Source organism: Crotalus tigris, unplaced genomic scaffold (genome assembly GCF_016545835.1).
Source record: "Crotalus tigris isolate CLP2741 ecotype Arizona unplaced genomic scaffold, ASM1654583v1 scf7180000024427.8105951120:4207309, whole genome shotgun sequence".
Lineage (NCBI taxonomy): Eukaryota > Metazoa > Chordata > Lepidosauria > Squamata > Viperidae > Crotalus > Crotalus tigris.
This window is the reverse complement of record NW_024100595.1, coordinates 3,718,970-3,744,614: the sequence shown is the minus strand read 5'-3', so window position 1 is coordinate 3,744,614 and position 25,645 is coordinate 3,718,970. Positions and strand designations below refer to the sequence as shown.

General features: G+C 44.1%; 1 protein-coding gene and 1 long non-coding RNA gene across 2 annotated transcripts; both read left to right on the top strand.

Moving 5' to 3' along the window:
• CTF1 (cardiotrophin 1) lies at nt 1-11,779 on the top strand. The gene is made up of 3 exons (XM_039330459.1): nt 1-41; nt 8,043-8,164; nt 9,775-11,779. The coding sequence occupies exons 1-3, from the start codon at nt 26-28 to the stop codon at nt 10,225-10,227; spliced, it is 591 nt and encodes a 196-aa protein (XP_039186393.1). The 5' UTR covers nt 1-25; the 3' UTR covers nt 10,228-11,779.
• Nucleotides 11,780-12,120: 341 nt separating this feature from the next.
• LOC120302290 lies at nt 12,121-13,173 on the top strand. Its single transcript, XR_005555107.1, has 2 exons — nt 12,121-12,181; nt 12,350-13,173. It is a non-coding gene; the product is annotated as an uncharacterized LOC120302290 (long non-coding RNA).
• Nucleotides 13,174-25,645: the final 12,472 nt, after the last annotated feature.

Sequence of the window (25,645 nt, the reverse complement as noted above, 5' to 3'; positions counted from 1 at the left end):
AAGAGGCGCCGGGGAGGGTCGCAGGATGGAAGTGCTGTCAGGTACGGCGAAGTCAGCCAAAGTGGGGGGGGGGGAACCGGGGAAGGGGGGGGCGAGCGAGGTGAAGCACAGCACGTGCTTTCCCAAAGTTTTCCTCGGAGTCTGCAGGTGTCTCTCTCCCCCCCCACCACCACCCGCGAAGAGGGACGGGGGAGGTTCGGTTCAAAGGGGCTCGAAACGATTTCGCGTGTTATCCGCCGCCGTTCGCGGTTCTGGAACGCTGCCGTCTCGTGCCCAGCGGCGGTGGCAAGCTCGCCTAAGGCTGGCTGATCGAGAGAAAATAAGCCACGGTGAAATAAACTCCCCGAGGGGGAGGCATCGCGCGTGTCCCATCGCACTGCCACAAACGCCGGCTTTGGCGCGATCCCAGAGGCTCAGGTTGCGCCGCGAAGGTCGAATCGGGGTGCCAGGGAGCGAAGCTTGCTGAAAGCGGCGGAGCGGGCTGGGGAAGCAGCGGAGGTGGGCGGCAGCCGGGTCCTTCTCGAGCGAACTTTTCCCCCAGTCGGCCGCTTTCGTTCCCTGTTCGTCTGGCAAGCTGAAGGGAAAAGCCAACGAGATTGATTGATTGATTAGATTGATGGATCGAATATGCCCACCCATCTCACCGAAAAGGCGATTCTTGGGATGAATGACTGGAGGCTGCATTGGACCCTTCTGGCAGCTCGGTGGCCGGGTTCACACGACCCGGATGACTGGTGCTTAAGTGAAGCGTGCGTTCCCAATTGATCCAATTGCTTGCATTTTTTACTTACTGTATTGGACTGTCAACAAAGCCACACAGCCTGGTTTTGCATGGCCAAATAGCCAGCCACGATATTTCTCTTTACAAAGTCGTAGGAATGGAGCGTTTTTCCAAGACCTGTTTTTTTCCTTCCCTCCTTCCTTCCTTCCTTCCTCCTTCTTTCCTTCCTTCCTTCCTTATACCGTGTTTGACAAGAATTACCAACTTTCTGTGGGTTTTTTACAGTTGCTTTTTGTAAAAGACAGAGACCTGTGCTTTGGATTCTCTGAAGTTATTTAGGAAGCCCGAGGGAGGGACTTTACCGGTTGAACCACTGCCTTTCCTGCAGCACGGTTAGTGCATGCAGTCACTTCTTGAAAATAGCAAAGCTCCAAATACCGTTAAGGATTATGGCTGTTGTAAATGATCTTTTGCTGGTGGGATGAATCCAGGTCAATGAGACACAAGTGCTTGCAGGAAGATGGCCAAGCTGCTTTTTTGGTCAAATGTATTTCATGAATGTAAGATCATCATATTTATCCTCTGCATGCATCATTCAGAAGAGCTCATGTAATGCCATGGCTGCGTTCACACACATTACCAAGCTGCCAAGCCTTTTGTTGAATTTGTGTTTAACATTTTGTTAATTATGAGCAAATGTTTATTTGCAGATGTAAAGCAGATCAATATAACAAAAGTTTCAAGTAGAAATTTGCCCCCTAACATCATGATTATTACTGGACTACCTTAGGGCAGTGTTTCCCAAACTTGACAATTTTAAGGCATGTGGACTTCAACTCCCAGAATTCCACAGCCAGCGTTGCTGGCTGAGGAATTCTGGGAGTTGAAGTCCTCATGCCTTAAAATTGTCAAGTTTGGGAAACACTGCCTTAGGGGGACTATTACCTCAGTTTCCCAGCTGTAGTGAAAGTTTAATGTTAGCTAACTTTGGCATTCAACTCTTAGCACTGTTGCTGAAAAACTTTATAACCTATAGCTTTTTTAAAAAAAACCTCCCTCTGCAAATAAAACTCTTTTTGATAATGATGAATTTTGCATCATTCATGGAATCTTGCAATCTCCCAAGAATTCTGAACTTTAATAGTGTAGCATCACTGAAATGAGAAATAATTATAATCAGTTAGATACATCCAACATCATAGATCCCAATGTTTGCTTGTTTGTGACACGGGCTTCTGTAAATTCGGATTTATGTTTCTTGTGTAGCCCAAACCCAATTGGTTGTAGTTGATTCAGGAAGACCTGTGAAGTAAACCATGGTTTAAGAAGGTAGATGGAGGAAGTGTTTCTGTGGTTTCTTCCACTAGACTTTTGTACATGGACTAGCAGCGCAGTTTCAGGTTTCAAGAGGAGCAGTTGAGTGCATAAAGATTGAATGAGCCCAACTTGTAGGGATTCACATGACAGACGATCAGTTAACTCCCATTGCCTGATTCACACAACCAAAACCAAGATAGATTGTATAAGCTCAGCCTTTGAAAACCCTTCTCCCTCAACAGCAGTGTTTTCCTAACACAGTGGTTCTCAACCTGTGGGTCGGGACCCCATTTGGGGTCGAACGACCATTTCACGGGGGTCGCCAAACAACGCAGTCCGCCATTTTTTTCCCCTTTTCCTTAGCTGTGCTACTCCCTTTTATTCTATTGGCTTTTGAAAGCCAATAGAATAGACTCTCTTGAATAGAGTCTAATTCTATTGGCTTTCAAAAGCCAATAGGAATTGTCCAGGCTGTCTCTGCCCTGCTGAGCCCGCCAAAAGTCCCATTCTGCAAACGGTGCTGCACCAGTTGAGTAGTCCTCGACTTACGACCGGTTGAGTAGTCCTCGACTTACGACCGGTTGAGTAGTCCTCGACTTACGACCGGTTGAGTAGTCCTCGATTTACGACCGGTTGGGGGTCACGGCATTAAAAAGGTTGAGAACCACTGTCCTAACATGTTGCCTCTGACTAGTACTGAACTGCACCCGCACAACATTTGGTCAGTGTGTCCAAAGCCAACTGAGGTTGATGGGAGTCTTGGGCCAACATATTTAATGTGGAGAAAGCTTGGACTCCGCCTCCTTGATTGTTTTGGACCTTGCATATTAAGCACATATATTTTGCCCACCCCCTTTTGGTTGTTCATGTCCTCTGTCCAGATTATTTCCTTCGTTGTAAAACCTCTGGAATGTTCCGTTCTCTTCATTCTTGCTTTCTGCCTCCGGCACCTCCCCCCATCCCAAAGAACAACAGATGTAAAGACTGATGACCTCACACCTTGAACTTGAAGTTGAAGTTAATCATTGATCTTGGAGGGTAATTTTAAAAGACATTTACCGCTTGGCAGTTAGAATGCCTGGCACAGGAATGTACAATTTGCATTTAGAATGGCCAGGGAGAATATTTGGTATTTCCAGATAAAAGAGCAGACAAATTGAGGAAGGGTAGGTTTCTCCTTCATCCAATCAAATGTAACTCCTGGGTCTTATTTTCTATGTCTTCATGCAGTTTGCCAGCCAGATAATTTACCACAGAGGGACGCTTGTGTTGCTTGGTTCCCAGAATCTTGTATACTGCTCTTGAATATAGAAGATCCACTTAGTTATAGTTAGAAGCTATTGATACGGTAGATCAGGGGTAGTCAACCTTGGCTCTTTTATGACTCGTGGACTTCAACTCCCAGAATTCCTGAGCCAGCTTAGCTGGCTCAGGAATTCTGGGAGTTGAAGTCCACGAGTCATAAAAGAGCCAAGGTTGACTACCCCTGCGGTAGATCTTTCTTCTCTATCCTAGTTTGAAACCTTTAGCAAACATCCTCTTTTTTTACTCACTCTTCATCCCAGTCTCAGTTTTCTTCAATCAGGCACTTTCCAAATTTACTGGCCCTATAATTCCCAGAATTCCACACCAGATAGGAATTCTGGTAGCTGCAATCCTAACTCTTGGTTGTCTTAGAGTCAGACAATGTTCCTCAACCTTGTCGGTTTTAAGATTGGTGGACCTCAACTCCCAGAATTCCCAGCCACAGCAAGACTGGATGGGGAATTCTGGGAGCTGAAGTCCACTCATCTTAAAGCTGTCAGGGTTGAGAAACACTGATCTGAGGGGTGTCTTCTTCTAAGAGGGAAGGCAGAGCCCATAGGAAAGGATTACAGTAGACAGAATAGGCAAAAAAAAGTTTATTTTTAATCAGATAAAGTTATATAGTACCATTCAGTTCCACAAATATCTCCCCCCAGGTAACTAGGAAAAACACATACAGCTGATGAAAAGACCAGTAGCTCACAAAAACTTATGACCTTAATAAAACATGTTAATCTGAAAAGTTGCCGCCGGGTTCCTGCTGCTTTGAAGTTGCCATCAGTAACCCACGATCTTCCCAAACTGCATCAGGCTGCCTTGAAATTGGCAATCTAATTGAATAAACTTAAAAGGGAGACATTCTAGGAAGGATTAGAGGCTTGGCACAATTTTGCCTTTGTTAGATAAAAGAATTTCTATATAAATTATCTCTGTGAGTGACTTAAGAGCAGGAGTCCCCAACTGGTACTGGGCCACAGCATGCCAGCAACCGGTCCACACAAACAAGCAAAGCCCCATCTGCGGGATGCAGGCAGCACACAAAACCACGCACTCTCCAGTCCGTGGAAAAACCCCTGTCCATGGAACCGGTTCTTGGTGCCCAAAGGGTTGGGGGCCTCTGACTTAGAGTCTTTTTGCTGTTGAACACATCAGCTTTTTCCAACTGGGTCCTCCAAATATGTAATGGCCTTGCTGTCTGGAACAATTAATAGTAGTAGTAGTAGTAGTAGTAGTAGTAGTAGTAGTAGTAGTAGTAGTAGTAAAGTTGGAAGGGATCTTGGAGGTCATCAAATCCAACCCTCTGCTCAGGCAGGTAACCCTATACCTGGAAGGATGGAAAGATGAGTCAATTTTGAGCCAATCAGGATCAAATTTCTATGGCCAGAGTTAGCCTGAAAAACTGCATCATCATCATCATCAAGTTGAAAGGGATCCTAGAGGTCATCTAGTCCAGCCCCCTGCTCAGGCAGGAAACCCTATACCAGTGTTTCTCAACCTTGACAATTTTAAGGCATGTGGACTTCAACTCCCAGAATTCCACAGCCAGCATTACTGGCTGTGGAATTCTGGGAGTTGAAGTCCACATGCCTTAAAATTGTCAAGGTTGAGAAACACTGCCCTATACCATTTTGGACAAATGGCTGTCCAATCTCTTCTTAAAAACTTCCAGTGTTGGAGCATTTACTGCTTCTGGAGGCAGGTTGTTCCACTGGTTAATTGTTCTAACTGCCAGGAAGTTTCTCCTTAGTTCTAGGTTGCCTCTCTCTTTGATTAGTTTCCATCCGTTGCTTCTTGTCCTGCCTTCAGGTGCTTTGGAGAATAGCCTGTTCTTGTCCATCCATTTAAGACCCAAGAATAGCCAGTGGCCATGCATTAATGGGAACTGTGTGATACTCTTTCGACCCCTTCTGTTTTTCCACCGAGAGATTAAAGAAAAAGGTGAAACTTCATAGCCAAGCTTCAGAGTTTTTCCTGTTTTGCACACAAAATGATGGAATTAGATGAGATTTTGTTTCTTGCCTGCATTCAAAGGGTGGTCCTCAACATGCCATCAACAGGTTCCTCCTCTGTGCTATTTTAGAGGCTTCTGGACCAGATGATAGCAGTTGTAGGATATCCGGGAGTCGGTGGAAGAGTTTCCTCCTTTCTGTAGTTAGCAAGTGTCAGAAACTTCAACATGCTTTGACAATCATTCCTGGTCCTTCTAATAAGCCCTGCAGTTTCAAAGTCCTTTCCTTGAACACAGATAGAAAAGTTAAAAAGAAAAATAAATGTGCTGAAATCTACAGGTGTGTCCAAGACGCACGCAGGTCACGGGAAGGAGAGTACATTGCAAACCAGAAAAGAACAAAAGTCTCTGTTTGAAAGAGTTTACAGGCCAGGAACTCCAGCTACATCTGTGTGGCACAAAATAACAAATCCTTAAAAAGAAAAGAAGAAAAAAAAAGCTTTTAGAGTTTTTTTTTTTTTAAAAAAAAAACACAGCCATGCAAAAGGCCAGGACTTTTCTACTTGGCTACATTTTACAGCATTAAATGCTGCCCAGAGAACATGTATGCTAAACAGGTGACAAAGATCTTTATTTAATGAGAGCTGCGATTCTCAAGAGATCTGCCTCCCTGATTTTTGGGACTGGCAACTTCAGCATTACTTCATCACTTTACAATTCCATATGTCAGTGATGGCGAACCTTGTAGAGACCAAGTGCCCAAACTGCAACCCAAAACCCACTTATGCATCGTCAGGTGCCAGGTGGGTGTGGCCCATTGGCTGGGTGTGGCCCATTTTCTGGGCGTGGCTGCGGTGGTAACAGCAGACTGGGTGGGACTAAAAAGTTCAATCAATCAATTCCAATTTTGTAAGATCTTTTTTTTCCCATGAGAAGTTGAAATTGACTGATTGATTGAACCTTTTTTTTTTTTTTTGTACATGGCGACGGAGGCCTAAAGCGAAAAGGTTTTATAAAACCCAGCTGAAGGCCTAGGACCAGGGTGACGGCGTGCGTGCCCACAGAGTGAGTGCCGCCTCTGGCACCCGCGCCATAGGTTCGCCACCACTGCCCTATGCTATCTCTGGAAAATCCTTTGGACCTCGGGCTAATTTCTGGCATCTTCAGTATTGCTATCCTTTTTGTCTTCCCTTTACTAAGTGTGGGATTGTAAGTTCGTTTTGAACTGTAAATAGCAGGTATCCACCTGTTTCTGAAACACCCAAAAATAGGATAGGACAGGATACCATTGATATTATAGGTAGATACAGGTAGTCCTTGACTTACGCCCACAATTGAGCCCAACATTTTTGTTTGCTAAGTGAAACATTGGTTAAGTGAGTTTTGCCCCACTTTATGGCCTTTCGTGCCACCATTGTCAAGTTGTTAGTAACACGGTTGCCCCATTGGCTTTGCTTGTCAGAAGGTCGCAAAAGGTGATCATATGACCCCAGGACATGGCAACTGTCATAAATATGAGTCAATTGCCAAGCACCTGAATTCTGATCACTTGACTATGGGACGTTGCAAAGGTTGTAAGTGTGAAAAACAGTCCTTTTTAAAGTGCTGTTGTAACACTACATGAACTAAATGAACTGTTGTAAGTCGAGGACTACCTGTGCGGCATAGAAGTGTTTCTCAACCTTGCCAACTTTAGTTATGTCTGGACTTTAACTCCCAGAATTCCCCAGCCAGCCTGCTGGAATTCGAAGTCCATACATCTTAGAACTGCTCAGCTTGAGAAACCCTGCTGTGTAGTATTTTTCATCCTTGCTCACTTCTGATGCTGTACCCTAGAATTTGAGTTATTCTTTACAATGAATTGGTTTCCTTTTTTCTGTCTCTTAACTCTGTCCACCCACCCGGATGTCTTCTAGGTTCTGTGGCCTGCAAAAAGCAGGATAACATGCATGGTATTATTGATACAGGTATTTGAATGTTTAGAGGTTTTTAAGAAGAGACTGGGCAGCCACTTGTCTGAAATGGTATAGGGCCGTGGTGGCGAACCTATGGCACGGATGCCACAGATGGCACGCAGAGCCCTCTATCTGGGCACACGCGCCGGTGCCCCAGTCCTAGGCCTTCAGCTGGGTTTTATAAAACCTTTTCGCTTTAGTCCAGCGGTTCTCAACCTTTGTGTGACGGCGACCCCGTCACATGGACGCGCCGCGCATGTGCGGCAGCGCCCCCATGCGCGGCGCACATGTGCAGCGGCGGCCCCTGAGGGGGAAAAATGGCGGATCGCGTTGTTTGGCGACCCCCGTAAAATGGTCGTTCAACCCCAAATGGGGTCACGACCCATAGGTTGAGAACCGCTGCTTTAGTCCTCCATCGCTGTGTGGGGGAAAAAAAAGGTTCAATCAATCAATCAATTTCAGCTTCTCGTGGGAAAAAAAAGATCTCGCAAAGTTGGAATTGATTGATTGAACTTTTTAGTCCCACCCAGTCTGCCGTTACCACTGTAGCCACACCCAGCCAATGGGCTACACCCACCCAATGGGCTATGCCCACCTGGCACCCAACGATACATAAGTGGTTTTGGGTTTCAGTTTGGGCACTCGGTCTCTAAAAGGTTCGCCATCACTGGTATAGGGTCTCCTGCTTGAGTAGGGGGGTGGACTAGAAGACCTCCAAGGTCCCTTCCAGCTCTATTCTGATTGATTGATAGTTACTAGTTCTTGGGCCTAATGTTCCTCTCGATTCTGTCTGCAGTGGATTTGCCGATGTCCTCCGGATGTTCTCGCACCCAGCAAGAAATCGCTGTAAAGATTGAAAGGACGCATAATCTCGCCCTCAGCATGCAATTCAGCTCAGGACAACTGCTGTCAAGCTATGTGAGTCCTGAATATAAGTGGAACAAATTAATGGAGGGTATGGGCCTCTGTCCACAATGGGGGAAATGTGTTTTATTTAATTTACAATGCTTCCAAAGTAGAACAGAAGAGTGGACTTTGGCCTATGCAAATTGATAATGATTTGAATTTCCTGAATGAAGGACCTTGGTATTTTTCTCAGAACAAATGTGTAAAAACTGTTGTACCGTAGCAAGTGCACAGAAACAACTTGTTAATAATTCTCGGTTTTTCAGAATCTCAGATAAAGATGTATAATGTATGGCAGAGGTCCTCAACCTTTTGGGCACCAAGGACCGGTTCCGTGGAGAAAGATTTTTTCATGGACCGGAGAGTGTGTGGTTTTATGTGCTTCCTGCATCCCACAGATGGGGCTTTGCTTGTTTGTGCGGACCGGTTGCTGGCATGCTGCAGTCCAATACCCGTCCATAGACCAGAGGTTATTTCCTAACCACCCCACTCCCAGCCCCAAACCCACTGGGTGACCACAGACCAATTCTAGTATCTCAGCCAGACCTAAAACTGTCTAATAAAATGAATTGAGAAAAGTAACTGCAATGGTCTTATTCACTCATACATTCCCCATCTACCCAGTAATATGGATAGAAATAGTCCTTGACTTATAACCATTCATTTAGTGACCATTTGAAGTTATCAACAGCGCTAAAAGAAAGTGTTTTATGACTGTTTTTCACACTTCACAACCACTGCAGCATCCCCATGGTCATGTAAATAAAATTCGGACACTTGGCAACTGGCACATATTTATGGTGGTTGCAGGATCCCTCCAGGTCATGTGATCCCCTTTTGCGACCTTCTGGGGAGCAAAGTCGACGGGGGAATGCCAGATTCATTTAACAACCTCATCACTAACTTAACAAATGCAGGGTGTCATGTGTCTGACTAATGAAACACTTCAAAGAACTTTCAGGCATTGTTTAACCTAAAAAGCCTTTATTAGTGTAACGGAGTGTCAGCACGGCATGGAGGATGCCAAGATCTGAATTTCCCTTCCTTTGCACATAACATTCCAGGCATTTCCCCTCTCCTATTTTGGGGTCATGATTCACATCTTCCAATTAACCTGGAGGGCAAAGATTCACACGCTTTTCCCTCCCTCTCTCAGTCTCATCTGAATTAACTCTAAAAATACCAAACAGTTCTGCATATTTTGTCAAAGCAAGAATATTCAATATAAGCAGCATTGACATCCGGCCCCCCTTACAAAAAGGATAGGTCCTGTATGTGAATAAAAGCATAGGTCAGGGATTATTTCTTGGTTTGTTGGGGTGCTTCGCATGAAACCTTTTGATGAGTCTGTCAGCTTTCACCTCACTGGATTTCACCCAGGTGGCTTCAGACGACGGGTATCCCTTCCACAGGGATTCACTTAACTGTGGCAAGAAAGGTGGTCAAATGGGGCAAAACTTACTTAACAACTGTCTCACTTAGCAACAACAATTTGGGCTTAATTCTGGTCCTTAATTGAAGACTATCTGTAACTTAGTCCTATCGAGAAGGTGTCCGTCGTTTTCTGAAGATCCAAAAATCCAACTTTCGAAGAACTGACGGTCTGACTTCTCTCTGTTTAGGTGCATCACCAGGGGATGCCATTTGGTGATCCTGATTTCAACCCACCCATTCAACCCTTTCCAGGAGTCCCGTTGCCAACCCTGTCTACCACAGACTGGCTGGGTCTCACTGACCAGGAGCGGCTGCAGCAGAATGCCTCGGCCTTCTCCAATTTGCCGGTGTACTTAAACAGTGTGAAATGCCAGCAAATGGATCTGAATCCATTGGAAACCGAATTACACCGTCAGTTCGAATCTTCAAGCCTGCGCTGCCTGGGTCTGGAGAATAACCTCAAATCCATCATGTCTTCCCTGGACATCGCGCCGGGTCCAGCCGTATCCGCTCAGCCTCTGGAATCTGACAACAGCTTCCTTATGAAACTCACAGGCTATTACATTTGCCATCTCTTCCGAGACTGGGTCAACAGATGTGAAAAGGACATTGCCTTATTAACTAAGAAATATCCTGTCTAAAAATGCTTCTCCTTCCACATTGAGCAATGGCAGAGCTGGAAATGTGGAGGGCACAATGTGCCCCTCTCCCTGTTTAACTAAACCATGGGTTGGATCAATTTATCCTTTTTCTTGAGTTCACACAAAAATTAGCTATGAATATGCAGCACCTTTAACCACCGAGTCAGTTGCAAATCTAATGGTTCTGGTAGTATCCTGAAACTTGCTTAGTTTTAAGCTAGTTTGTTTGCATCTTATCCTGTTGTGCAAATTCGGCTTCCTTCTGTTAGCTTATGGTTTGATTACCTGTTCTGTCCAAGAAAATGGGTTTACTTAGTAACCAGGTTAAGGGCGTTGCAGCTATTGAACCATACTCAGAGTGCAGGGCTGCAGTTCGCCCAATTGTTAACGTGTCTTACAACAAACAAGGCTGAAAGTTAACAACTGTCTTCAGATCAGGAAACAAGGACTTTCAATTAAGAATCTATCTATATGCTATTAGAACAATTACTGACAATCCTTGACTTACAATCATTTGTTTAGTGACTGTTCAGAGTTAAAACAGTCCTGAAAAAAGTGACTTATGGCTAGTCCTCACACCTATAACTGTTGCAGCATTGCCACAGTCATGTGATCAAAATTCAGACATTTGGCAGTTGGCATGCATTTAATAACTGCCCTGCTTAGCCACAGATATTCTGGTCCCAATAATAGTCATACGTTGAGGACTATATACAACTTAAAGCTGTATAAAAGCTCTGAAATCACAAATAAACTTTGCATGGTGGACAACTTAGCTTATTAATATGTTCCAGGTGGGGAGAGGGTATCTCTTTTCTACTTAGTGAGAACCCAGAAGAGATGGCATGGTGTTTTCAAAGCAAAAGGTTTTCCATTGCATCCTTCATGGCTGCAAAACTGGCCAGTTTCTTTCAGTGAGCTTCTCCCAATCTGGTTTTCTCTGGAACTACAGCTCCCATAATCCCATAGGCAACATGGGGGATGAGATTGTAGGCTGGACAGCCAATTCTGCTCTAATCACATCTTTCTCCTTGGCAAGGCCAACAAAACAGAGATGCGATAGTCCACATTTGGAGGGCGGATTTGCAAACATGCAGCCCAATAAGTCACTTTGATGCACCATCCCTTCTGAATGTGGAAATGAGAATTATGGCTATGTGCTTGATTGTAGGCTCTAGTGCAGGGCTTTTCAACCTTTTCACCCATTGTACCACTTTTAGGATATGGCAATATCCGAGTACCACCAGTCGCTTAGCAAGGTGTCAAAAACTTGATGACCCCAAAAAAAAAAAAGGAAAAAAGTGATAAAGTAACAGGTAGTCCTCGACTTACAACAGTTCGCTTAGGGACTGTTCGAAGTTACAATGGCACTGAAAAAAGTGCCCCCCAAGCCACAGACGAGAAGACACCTGCCCGCCCACCTGGCAGCGTTCTTCCTCCTGTCCAAGTTGTTGTGAGCATTTCTGTTGAGGATTGGCAGCGGAGGTGGAATGGGGGAGTGTTTGGTTTTTATTCCCTCCGTCTGCTGGGTGGTTGCAGCAGGTTTTGGTCCCTTCACATGACCCTGGGACATTGTGACCGTCATAAATATGAATCAGTTGCCAAGCATCTGAATGTAAATCACAAGACCCTGGAGAGGCTGCAACATTCCAGCTGATTGGCGCTTCTTCTGGGCTCAGCAGAACTGCCAGGATCAGTGCCGAGCTCCAGCTGGAACCTGGCGCTGAGCCTGGGGCTTCCGCTGAGCCCTGACAGTCCTGAAGAAGCGCTGATCAGCTGGAAAGCGGCACTGATGCTGGTGCTTCCACTGAGTCCTGACAGCCCTGCAGCTCCAGCCGTCTCTTGCTTGTGCAGTGCTGCCACCAGTTCAGCTCATTCCCCTCCCCCGCTACCACTTTTCTAGGATGGTCGCGTACCAGGTGCCAATGTACCACAGGTGGTACCCGTACCACTGGTTGAAAAGCTCTGCTTTAGTGCAGGGGTAGGCAACCTTGGCTTTTTCATGACTCATGAACTTCAACTCCTAGAATTCCTGAGCCAGACATGCTGAGGAGAAATGGAGAGGTTTCCATGCTGGCTCAGGAATTCTGGGAGTTGAAGTCCACGAGTCATAAAAGCCAAGGTTGCCTACCTCTGCTCTAGTGGGAAATATGATTCAGCTGACTTTTAATTTACAGAGCAAACCCAGGTTGCTAAGGTGGCTGAGTTTTAGGAGTTTGCTTAATTTTAGGTTTTCTGAAATAATTCCATTCTCCCCTCTGAATCAGTGTTTTTCATTAAAAATGTATGGACTTCAACTCCCAGAATTCCTCAGCCAGCATAGGGAATTCCCCAGCATGCTGGCTGGGAAATTCCAAATCCACATACCTTTAACTGGTTGAGGTTGAGAAGCATTGCTCTATGTCAGTGTTTCCCAAACTTGACAATTTTAAGGCATGTGGACTTCAACTCCCAGAATTCCACAGCCAGCGTTGCTGGCTGTGGAATTCTGGGAGTTGAAGTCCTCATGCCTTAAAATTGTCAAGTTTGGGAAACACTGCTCTATGTAATACTGAATATTCAGAAACTGGTCCTCAGTGTTGAAAAACTTGGGCAGTTTATTGTCCCTTCATTGATGCTGTTTATTTCTCAGTAGCACCATCCCATTTTAATGATGAGTTCAGGTTGTGAGGGAGGATTTTTTTAAAATTGCTTTTTTTTTACTTTTGTATTAGTTTTAATATTTGCTATGTTCTTTATCAATTCCTCCAAGATTCTTAGCATTGTGAATTTTTATCCTTTCTCTTTTCCAGCTAAAATTCCAATTGTGAAGTTTCTTTCCTCTTGGATGTATCTTCCCAGCTAAGGGATTTTTATTTCTATATGGTTTTCTAATTAAATGTATATGTATTGTATATAGAGCAAAACTTAAATTTATAATCGTAATAAAACTATTTTAGTAGAGCCGATAGGTTTTTTTCCTCTTTTTTTCTTCTGCTGCAATGAACTTATAATTTACTAGACTGATTCGCTTCTAGGGAAACAGTGCAAGCCTTTCTGTTGCCAAGAAAACTTCACAGTTGTATGAATAAAATCACCAGAAATTAGTTTCAGATTATCTTAAGTTGAAAAATTCACCTAAATGAGAGCACCTGACTGATCCTGGCTGATCTCCAAAAGCTACATAAAGTTGGATGTTATTATTACTTGGAAGGGAGACCACTAAGAAATCTCATGTAAATTTGGGCAGGCAAAACAACATATCTGAGGAAGGTAACAGCCAATGATTGATAGGGCTGTATCAGTCATTGGGACCCAAGCTGGACTTGAAATCAGAGTTTTAAAAATAGTTTTACCCAAAGTGATTACCCTAATTCACACATCTTACTAAGCCATAATTAAGTATAATTTATTTGATTGACTGATTTTTATAGCCACCCATATCAGCAAGTGACTGTGGGCAGCATTGATCATTAAATATAAAGACAATTAAAAACCATTTAAAATGGTTGTTGCTACCATTGCCTGAATACCTTAAATCAGTGATGGCAAACCTTTTAGAGCAGTGGTTCTCAACCTTTTTAATGCCGCGACCCCCAACCGGTCGTAAGTTGAGGACTACTCAACCGGTCGTAAGTCGAGGACTACTCAACTGGTGCAGCACCGTTTGCAGAATGGGACTTTTGGCGGGCTCAGCAGGGCAGAGACAGCCTGCACAATTCCTATTGGCTTTTGAAAGCCAATAGAATTAGACTCTATTCAAGAGAGTCTATCCTATTGGCTTTCAAAAGCCAACAGAATAAAAGGGAGTAGCACAGCTAAGGAAAAGAGGGAAAAAATGGTGGACTGCGTTGTTTGGTGACCCCCGTGAAATGGACCCACAGGTTGAGAACTACTGTTTTAGAGACCCAGTGCCCAAATCGCAACCCAAAACCCACTTATTTATCACAAACTGCCAGGGCCGCATCAGCATTGTGGTGCCCTCAGGGGAGGGCATGGGGGCATGGCCCATTGGGTGGGCATGGCTGCAGTTGTCACGGCAGACTGGGTGGGCATGGCTGGGGTGGGCATGGGCACCTTGATGTTGCTCATGGAGCGGACACCTGCAGGGACCGGCCATGGTTGGGGGAGATCCAGGGGGTCTCTGGCAGGTGGGGCGGTGGGCAGGAGGCCCAGCATAGATGGGGAGACACGCAATCCTAGCTGGCACTGGGGGCCCATAGCGTCGATGGGGATCCGGCTTTCCTTGCTCAGGGTGGCCTTTGGCTTGCTGGGTGTGGGTGTGCTCTACGACCTCTACTCGATCTTGCTAGCTGGTCGCTTCGCCTCCTTTGTGCCCGGTGGGGCTGCCGCTCTGGGCAGTGGCAGCAGCCTAATGGACCTGCGCAAGCTGCTGGCAACGGTGGCGTGCGTGCCCACAGTGCCATAGGTTCACCACCACTGCCTTAAATCATTAAAGTCAAAAGCAAGCCAACCCTATCATAAAATATGGTGTTCCTGAATTATGACTTCAACAATCAACTACAGCTCCTTTAAACCTTACTTCATATATTTATTGCTTTCCACAAAGATGCACAAAGATCTTTACAGCTGAAGCTAACTGATGGTGTGAGAGTGCCTATTTCCCAGTTCTAATGCCAATCTGAAGAATTTAGGGGCTTTTAGTTTACGGGCCAAATGACCTACCTCAAATTAAAACATCCCAATCTGAGACATAGGTAGCAATGCCAAGCTGTGTCAAAGAGACATGGTCCCCCAAATATCTGAATGCAGCTCTAAGAGGCTTGTCAAACGTTTTATGCCAATCTATTGTCTACAAATAATCCTTGAAGTACAACTATTTGTTTAGTGACCAAAGTTACAACAGCACCGGAAAAAGTGTGCTTTATGACCAATTTTTCACACTTGCAATAGTCACATGATCAAAATTCAGACCCTTGGCAACCGACTCATATTTATGACGGTCGCAGTGTCCTGGGGTCGTAGGATCATCTTTTGCAAACTTCTGACAAGTAAAGTCAATGGGGAAGCCAGATTCACTTAACAACCCCAGGTTACTAACTTAATAACTGCAGCGATTCATTTAACAATTTAACAAAAAAAAGATGGTAAAATGGGGTAGAATCCACTTTACAAATGTCTCACTTAGTAATGGAAATTTCGGGCTCAGTTGTGTTCTCAAGTCGAGGACTATCTGTATTTTGCCTGAAGGGCATACATGGAAAACTAGAGATGAATCATATTCCAATAAAAGGAACATAAACATAAATTTAAATATTCTTCTGATTGTAGCATTCTTTTGGGAAGTGTGTGCCATAGCACAATTCTGACATGCATTGTTCGAATCTTTCCCAAAGATAAACAATGAATTTTGTCTCATTTACCATTGTTCTTCCTTATCTGCCAAATGTATTTGCTCTGGGAGAAAATATACCTGATCCAGGGAAAACGGGTGTTTACCTTTAAATGAGAATTTATCATTTGTTCAATTCATCTGTTTCCTGGTTGCACCTATTCATTGGAAAACAGGTAAAAAGGTTTTTTAAAAACTCCAATCCAGGTAGCTTTGGGGAAATGAAATACATCTCTAGACTTCCAGCAGACTTTGGTTTCTTCATCTGCAAACATTGGGGCTTCATTTTAACACCACATCAATTCAGCCCTACCTAATATAAATAGGATTCTCAACTGCTCAGAAGCCAGAATCTGCCCCGTTGGTGCTTTTTTGTGGCAAATTGTCAAAAAGCAAATGACAGAACATATTGCAGTTTCATTCTCAAAAGCTATGTAATGTACTGACAGTAATCTGGCTGATTTTTAAAATATATTTATATGAGTGGGTAGGCAGTTATGGGCACACCTCAGTACATTCAAGTAACACAACTGCCCAGTGGTGGGATTCAGCCGGTTCGCACCACTTCAGCAGAACCAGTAGCTAATTTTTTGTTGCCCAGGCCCAGAATGGACTTCCAGAAATGGCATCCATACAGAGAACCGGTTGTTCACATATTTGAATCCCACCACTGCAACTGCCCCATGTGCTGTCCTGGTTCTCAGTAGACTTCCAGGTACAATTTCAAGGTATCAGTTGTCACCTCTGAAGCCCTACCTGACATGGGATCATAAGACCACCTTTCTTTCTGCCCACCCCATTAGAGCCACAGGGTGGGAATGCTCCAGGATCTGTGGATCAGGCAGGATCCAAGAATCAGGCTGTCTCAGTTTCCTTCCGTCTAGGTCAGGGGTCTTCAAACCTGGCGACTTTAAGACTTATGGACTTCAACTCTCAGAATTCCTCAGTCAGCCATGGAGGAATTCTGGGAGTTGAAGTCTTAAAGTTACCAAGTTTGGAGATCCTTGCTCTAATCTAGATCAGTGGTGGCAAAACTATGGCACGCATGCCAGAGGTGGCACTCGGAGCCCTCTCTATGGGCACACGTACCATTGTCCCAGCCTTGCCTGCCCCCATGACCCCCTCACCAGCAGCCCCCCCGGAGGAGAGTCGCCCCCGAGCATGGCCCATACAGAGCAGTACAGCCAGGGACATGGCAGCCAGGCAGCCAGCCAAGGACATAGCAGACTCTGCCCTCACGCCCCATTCCGCACAGTTGATGCTGGGGGGCGCAGGCAGAGGGCGTGGCCACCATGGCACTGCTGGGCTGCCTGGGCAATCTGCAGCGGGCCCTGGATGTGGTGAGTGGCCCTGCAGGCAGACAGGGTGGGGGCAGGGCAGGGGGTGGGGCCAGTTTTGGGGCACTCGGTCTCTAAAAGGTTCGCCATCACTGGTCTAGGTCATCATTCGTGCTGATATTCTTTCAGAAGTCCTTGAAGATGTTGGAGGTCCCCTCAGCCATAGGATCTGGAGATTAGGTGACCCCCGTCACTATTTCTCATTGTTATCATGGGAGCTGGGTTTGTGTAATGGTATGTAGGAATGACCTTGGGAGACCTGGCAAAGAAAGACTGCTCAGGGAAAGATCAGATAAGAGGGAGTATAGCCCACAGCTGTATAGTGGTTGGAGCAAGAGGTTCTTGAGGGTCTCTCTCTATTCTTGGGCTATAAAGGAGATAGCAGGAGAATTGTTCTTCCAGACATTAACAGAAGATTTTGTTAATGTAACTTTACAATAAAATAGAATTAACTTCATTGACTATGCAAAAGCTTTTGATTGTGTGGATCACAACAAATTGTGGCAAGTTCTTAAAGAGATGGGAGTACCAGACCATCTCATTTGTCTCTTGAGAAACCTATACGCGGGTCAAGAAGCAACAGTGAGAACCGAACACGGAACCACTGATTGGTTCAAAATTGGAAAAGGAGTCCGGCAAGGCTGTATACTGTCACCCTGCCTATTTAACTTATATGCAGAGCAAATCATGAGAAAGGCAGGGCTAGATGAATCAAAAATTGGAATTAAGATTGCCGGGAGAAATATCAACAACCTAAGCTATGCAGATGATACCACTCTAATGGCAGAAAGTGAAGAGGAACTAAAGAGCCTCTTGATGTGGGTGAAGAAGGAGAGTGCAAAAGTTGGCTTGAAACTCAACATTAAGAAAATCAAAATCATGGCATCCGGCCCTCTCAATTCCTGGCAAATAGATGGGAAGAAATGGAGGTAGTGACAGATTTTATTTTTCTGGGCTCCAAGATCACCTCAGATGGGGACTGCAGCCAAGAAATTAAAAGACGCTTGCTCCTGGGGAGGAAAGCTATGGCAATTCTAGACAGCATACTAAAAAGCAGAGACATCACCCTGCCAACAAAAGTGCGTATAGTCCAGGCCATGGTTTTCCCAGTTGCAATGTATGGCTGTGAAAGTTGGACATAAGAAAGGCTGAGCGCCAAAGAATTGAGGCCTTTGAACTATGGTGCTGGAGAAGACTCCTGCGAGTCCCTTGGACTGTAAGGCGTTCAAACCGGTCAGTCCTAGAAGAGATCAACCCCGACTGCTCTTTAGAAGGCCAGATCCTGAAGTTGAAACTCAAATACTTTGGCCACCTAATGAGAAGAAGGACTCACTGGAGAAGGGCCTAATGCTGGGAAAGATTGAGGGCAATAGAAGAAGGGGACGACAGAGAATGAGATGGCTGGATGGAGTCACTGAAGCAGTAGGCGTGAGCTTAAATGGACTCCAGAAGATGGTAGAGGACAGGAAGACCTGGAGGAACGTTGTCCATGGGGTCGTGATGGGTCGAACACGACTTCGCAATTAACAACAACAACAACAAAGAATTAACTTATCTGTTCATATTTCTTATCTGGTCTTTATAAGGCTGACAGTTTGTTTTCAGCTACTTTTTGTATTTATTATCCTGCATGTTTGTTTGAATTACCTAGCATTGCAATGGTGAGATGTTTATATACATTGATTTAAAAATGTATATAATTGCCCAATAAAAGTGAGCTGACCCTCTCTATTTAATATTCTCTGGATTCTTCCCTGTAGCTGCTAACTCCAAGTACCTGCCCAAAGTCCATTCCCTAGAATTGCTCAAACTCCATTTTAAAACAAGTAAAAAAGGAATTGTTAGAGTGGTGATTTTGACTACACCTTTAAAAATGGTAGTACAAAACCTGGACTGCAGGTACCCAGATGGCCACTAGATGGCAGCATGTAGACACAGGAAAAAAAATCTACCCTGTTTTTTGCTCTCACCTAGTGGGCACAAAAAGTTTATATATTGGGTATACTATTTAATTTGTATGAGAGGAAAATACCCCAAGTGGAGAAAATTGAGAAGTTAAAAACATTTCAAGTAGAGGAGTAGGTCCTAATTGGCCTACTGGGCAATTGAATCTAGCTGCCATTTTCATTTCTCACAATGCTTCAGCCAAACATCACACTGGAGAATTATGGGAAATATACAGGAAAAGTACATCCCGTAGACCAGGGCTGTAATAGGCAGGAAGAATAACCTTGAGGAATGGGAGGAAGTCACACAATCAACACAATGGTCAGATAAAAGAAATCTGGGTTTGGGCCAGAACTGTAATATGAAAAAACACCTCAGCAGTGAATCCTCCCTAGTTCTTAGGAAGTTATAAGTTCTGTTGATGTCCTTATAACAAGAATAGGAGTGCTGTGGTGTGGTGGCACAGTGGTTAGAGTGCAGTATTGCAAGCTAATTCTGCCGAGTGACAGGAGTTCGATCTTGACGAGGTCAAGGTTGACTCAGTCTTCCATCCTTCCGAGGTCGGTAAAATGAGGATCCAGATTGCCGGGGGGGGGGCATATGATGACTCTGTAAAACTGCTTAGAGAAGGCTTTAAAGTACCATGAAGCGGTATATACTGTAAGTCTACGTGCTATTGCTATTAGCGTGTATGCTTCAGTTTCCAAGTAGCCTAACTTGGAAGGCTGATAGGAATAATACTAGAAGGACCCTGACTAAGTATCCTCGTCAGGGACTTCAACAAAAACTTTCTGAAATCTTCTCAGAAAGGATAACTACCTTGGCCCAGAATAAGGTCTGTTTTCTCCAGTCTAGATTTCTACCTTTTTTCTCCTAACTTTTTGGCACTCTTTGATCTTTTCCTGGCCAAATGCTACTCAACAATCCCCAGGGGTGTCTTCCTAGTACAGCCATGTAATAATAATAATAATAATAATAATAATAATAATAATAATAATCATCCCCCAGTGAGGCACTACCTTGACGTGGTTGTGGGGCTTGTGTACTCTGAGGAAGATGAGAGCTATGCCAGAGGTTCAACCATACTGGTCAGGTCTCATCAGAGGAGTCAGACAAAGAGTGTCTCTCCATAAAAAAATATGGTGAGACGTAAATTGCAGAATGCCATACCGGCTCGGACGTCGCCCGGGTTAACAAAGGTCCGCACTAGATATTGAGTTCCGGGATATCTGGTGAAAAATGGGTTACAGGACTCAGGACTGTTTGGCTGAGCAACCAGGGCCAGCAGCTGCAGAACTACTGGAAGAAAAGGTGTTTACACCGTCGCAGATACACAGTGATGGAAAACAAAGAAATAATGATCTGTTACTACAGATCAAGTCCAACAAGAAGAGGATATCTAAAACAAATGCACCAGTTCTGGAAAGAACAACATCCAGAATCAGAAATAACAGAACAGAGACTAGCAGATCAACGCCGATTTATAACACGAAATAAAGTATTCACAGAAACAGAATTGGACGAACTGCAAAGGTTTACCCAGGGCAAAGAAATCAAAGCCTTACCAGAAGTAATTCAGAATGTAGAGGCAAACCAGGGGGAGTTGGCAGTGAAGGAATCCAGCAGAGATATACAACTGTTCTCATTTGGAAATCAGGCACCTCTACCTCAGGAAGAACAAAACCCTCTAACTAAAGAAATAAAAGAATTGAAACAAAGAATAACTGAGCATCTAGAACAGCACAAAAACAACAGAATAAGGCTACCTGCATTGAAGCTTGTTCCAAAGAAACAGCTAGCACAAGCATTAACAGATGCAAATATTGCAATATCAAGTATAAGCACCAATTCATTGCAAGAAACAAACCAACTAATGTACAGCACAGCTGCAGTTATAACAGAATACCTGGGATGCAAAATCAACAAAGAAGAAAAACAAACAAACAGGGCACCAGAAAAATGGAAGGTTAGACTAGAAAATAAGATCAGCAAATTAAGATCACATGCAAGCAAGCTAGAACAGATGAAAGAAAAGAAGCTGAAGAACAAGAAGACAAAAGAATACCTAATCAAGAAATACCACTTAGAAACAAGGAAGATCAAGGAAGCACTGGAAATAATAAAGCACCAAATAACAGCTATAGCCAGGAAAATCCGTAGATATGAAGCTCGAATTGCAAACTATAGGCAGAACCTCCAATTTCAATCCAATCAGAAACGTTTCTACCAATCCATCAATGGAGAAACTGCAAGGAATCAGTCAGTACCTGACAAGGAAGAAACAGTGCAGTTCTGGAAGCAGATATGGGATAACCCAAAGAAATACAACAAGGATGCGGCTTGGTTAAAAGAGGTGGATGCAAATAAAACAGAAGTTGAAATGAAAGAACTAGCAATAACAACAAAAATGGTAGAAAAAAGAGCAAAGAAAATCAAAAATTGGTCAGCACCAGGTGAAGATGAACTGCATGGGTTTTGGTTGAAACATCTAACTGTTATACACCCACTCATTGCCAAACAGTTCAACAATATACTACAAGGAGGAGAAATTGAAAAGTGGCTAACAACTGGGAAAACCTACCTAATAATGAAAAATCCAGCAAAAGGGGCAACACCAGGTAACTACAGGCCAATTACCTGCTTACCAACAACTTTCAAATTACTAACTGGTGTAGTAGCTGATGCAGTACAACAGCATCTAGTTGAAAACAATCTCTTTCCACCTGAGCAGAAAGGAAACCGCCCCAATAGCAGAGGAACAAAAGATCAACTCCTAATAGACAAAATGATCTTGGAAAACTGCAAGAGAAGGAAGACCAACCTGAATGTGGCATGGATTGACTACAAAAAGGCATTTGACTCTCTGCCACATGATTGGATAATAAAGTGCCTAGAAATAACAGGAGTCAGTAGAAACATCAGAAAATTTGTGCAAAGATCGATGGCACAATGGAAGACACAGTTGCAGATCAATGGTGAGAGGCTGGGAGAGGTTAATATCAAGAGAGGAATATTTCAAGGAGATTCATTATCACCATTACTATTTGTTATTGCACTGTTTCCTCTGTCAACAATACTGAATAACTCAGGACATGGCTATCAAACATCAAAAACATCTGCCAGACTATCCCACCTCCTTTATATGGATGATCTGAAGCTGTATGGAAAAACATCATCTGAAATAGAATCGCTGCTCAACACTGTCCGTATATATAGCCAAGATATTGTAATGGAGTTTGGCTTGGACAAATGTGCCACACTTACTATCAAACAAGGAAAAATAATGAAAACTGAAGGAATCAAGATGCCCCACGAAAATAACATTAAGAATCTGGATGAGGAAGAGTACTACAAATACTTGGGTATCCTTCAAGCTGACAACATCAAGCACACTGAAGTCAAGAAAAAGATTAGAGGTGAATACATCAAGAGAGTGAAGAAGATCTTAAAGTCCAAACTCAATGGAGGAAATACCATAAAGGCAATCAACACCTGGGCAATCCCAGTCATTAGGTACACAGCTGGAATAGTGGACTGGACTCAAGCAGAACTAAAAGCAATGGATAGGCAGACCAGAAAAATAATGACAATGAATCATGCCCTTCATCCACGCAGTGACATTGATAGACTTTATCTACCAAGGCAAATAGGTGGGCGTGGAATGCTACAAGTACATCAGATGGTTGAAGAAGAAAAAATGGCTTTGGAAGAATATCTGAAGAACAATGATGAAGATGCACTGAAATTAGTATATCAGGAAGGCTTACTAACTACTGGAGAGACCAAACTGGCCTACAAGAAAGACCAAATGAAGAACAGAATAGAGGCATGGGAAGACAAAGCACTACATGGCCAATATATGAAAAAAATAGCTGGGAAAGCAGATAACAATAAAACCTGGCAATGGCTAAGAGCAGGAAAATTGAAGAAAGAGACCGAGGGACTAATTCTGGCTGCACAAGACCAAGCCTTAAGGACAAATGCATACAAAGTCAAAATTGAGAAGACAGCAACAGACAGTAAGTGCCGCCTATGCAAAGAAGCTGAAGAAACAGTGGACCACTTGGTAAGCTGTTGCAAGAAGATTGCACAAACTGATTACAAGCAGCGGCATGACAAAGTAGCAACAATGGTGCATTGGAAGATCTGCAAAAAATATCATTTGCCTGTAAGCAAAAACTGGTGGGATCATAAAATAGAGAAAGTCATAGAAAATGATAAAATTAAACTGCTCTGGGACTTCAGAATTCAAACAGACAAGCACCTGCAACATAACACCCCAGACTTAACAATTGTCGATAAGAAAGACAAAAAAGTCTGGATAGTGGACGTGGCAGTGCCTGGAGATAGCAGAATAGAAGAGAAAGAACTGGAGAAGATAACAAAATACAAAGACCTACAAATAGAAATAGAAAGACTGTGGCAAAAGCAAGCAAGGGTAGTACCAATAGTCATAGGCTCCTTGGGTGCAATCCCAAAACAACTGGAGCACCACTTGAACACCATTGGCATTGACAAATTCGCTATTAGTCAATTGCAAAAGGCAGCCTTATTAGGAACTGCTTCCATCCTGCGACGATATCTGTAATACCATCAAACATCCACATCTGCCTATCCCAGGTCCTGGGTAAGGACTCGATAGGTAGACAAAATGCCAAATCCAGTCTGAACATCTGGCTGACTGTGCGATGATCGATAATAATAATAATAGAAAGACTGTGGCAAAAGCAAGCAAGGGTAGTACCAATAGTCATAGGCTCCTTGGGTGCAATCCCAAAACAACTGGAGCACCACTTGAAAACCATTGGCATTGACAAATTCGCTATTAGTCAATTGCAAAAGGCAGCCTTACTAGGAACTGCTTCCATCCTGCGACGATACCTGTAATACCATCAAACATCCACATCTGCCTATCCCAGGTCCTGGGTAAGGACTCGATAGGTAGACAAAATGCCAAATCCAGTCTGAACATCTGGCTGACTGTGCGATGATCAATAATAATAATAATGATAATGATGATGATGATGATGATGATGATGGTGATGGAAGGGACCTTGGAGGTCATCTAGTCCAACCATCTGCTCAGGCAGGAAACCCTATTATACCATTTCAGACAAATGGCTGTCCAGTCTCTTCTTAAAGACTTCCAGCGTTGGAGCATTCACCGCTTCTGGAGGCAGGTTGTTCCACTGGTTAATTGTTCTCACTGTCAGGAAGTTTCTCCTTAGTTCTAGGTTGCTTCTCTCCTTGATTAGTTTCCATCCATTGCTTCTTGTCCTGCCCTCAGGCGCTTTGGAGAATAGCTTGACTCCCTGTTCTTTAGGGCAGCCCCTGAGATACTGGAACACCGCTATCATGTCCCCCCTCGTCCTTCTCTTCATTAAACTAGACATACCCAATTCTAGCAACCGTTCCTTATATGCTTTAGCCTCCAGTCCCCTAATCATCTTTGTTGCTCTTCTCTGTACTCTTTCTAGAGCAGTGGTTCTCAACCTTTTTAATGCCGCGACTCCAACCAGTCGTAAGTTGAGGACTACCCAACCGGTTATAAATCGAGGACTACCCAACCGGTCGTAAGTCGAGAACTTTCCCTGCCTGGGAGCGCCGCGCATGCGTGGTGCTGCCCCCTGCGCCAGCCGAGGCATAGCTGGCAAGTAGCAGAGATGGCGCAGGCCGACCACCGGCTGGGCCACCAGCTGGCCCAGCCCAAGGGAGGTAAGGCACCTGCCGGGCCCCACGCGTGCCAGCAACCCTCCCTGCGCCCGCTGGCCTCCCACCTCCCACCCCTGGCCCTCTTTTACTTACATTTTTAGTAGTTGCTCAGCAGGGAGGGGTGGAAACTTCCAGACAGCTTGCCTTAGCTGCAGACAACTTGCAGCACTGTTTGCAGAATGGGACTTTTGGCGGGCTCAGCAGGGCAGAGACAGCCTGGACAATTCCTATTGGCTTTTGAAAGCCAATAAAATTAGACTCTATTCAAGAGACTCTATTCTATTGGCTTTCAAAAGCCAATAGAATAAGAGGGAATAGCACAGCTAAGGAAAAGGGGAAAAAAATGGCGGACTGCGTTGTTTGGCGACCCCCATGAAATGGTTGTTCAATCCCAAATGGGGTCTCGACCCACAGGTTGAGAACCACTGTTCTAGAGTCTCAACATCTTTTTTACATTGTGGTGACCAAAACTGGATGTAGTATTCCAAGTGTGGCCTTACCAAGGCATTGTAAAGTGGTATTAATACTTCACGTGATCCTGATTCTATCCCTCTATTAATGCAGACTAGCACTGTGTTGGCCTTTTTGGCTCATATTTAAGTGATTGTCCACTAGAACTCTGAAGTCCCTCTCACAGTTATTACTATTGAGCAAGGTACCTCCTATACTATACCTGTACATTTTATTTTTCTTACCTAAATGTAGAACCTTACTTTTTTCACCACTGAATTTCATTTTGTTTCACCACAAAATTTCATTTTGTCCTCCTTCACCTGTATAGATGGGGAGGGATTCAATATTCTGTAGAAAAAAAGAAGGGGCAATCACTTTTTTTTTTTCACTGTCAAGTTTGCAACTCTAGTGGGAAAACCTGATGGCTAGGTCTTCCGGGTACACAGTTCGCAAGCCAAAACAAGCACAAACATTCCTACAAAACATTGATACTCGGCCAAAATTGCCACTAAGGAATATTTTTACATGCTAAAATGCTCAGTTGAAAACAAATGGCACACAAAGAGCCAAACGCACAACTGAATGTGACTGTCTAATGGTCTGTGGGACCAGACCAGCCCCCCAGAGAAAGAAATAT

Excerpts from the sequence above, each read along its gene's own strand:
- CTF1 (XM_039330459.1), top strand. Across the intron at positions 8,165-9,774 it reads GACAACTGCTGTCAAGCTAT|GTGCATCACCAGGGGATGCC; the intron begins GTGAGTCCTGAA and ends CTCTCTGTTTAG.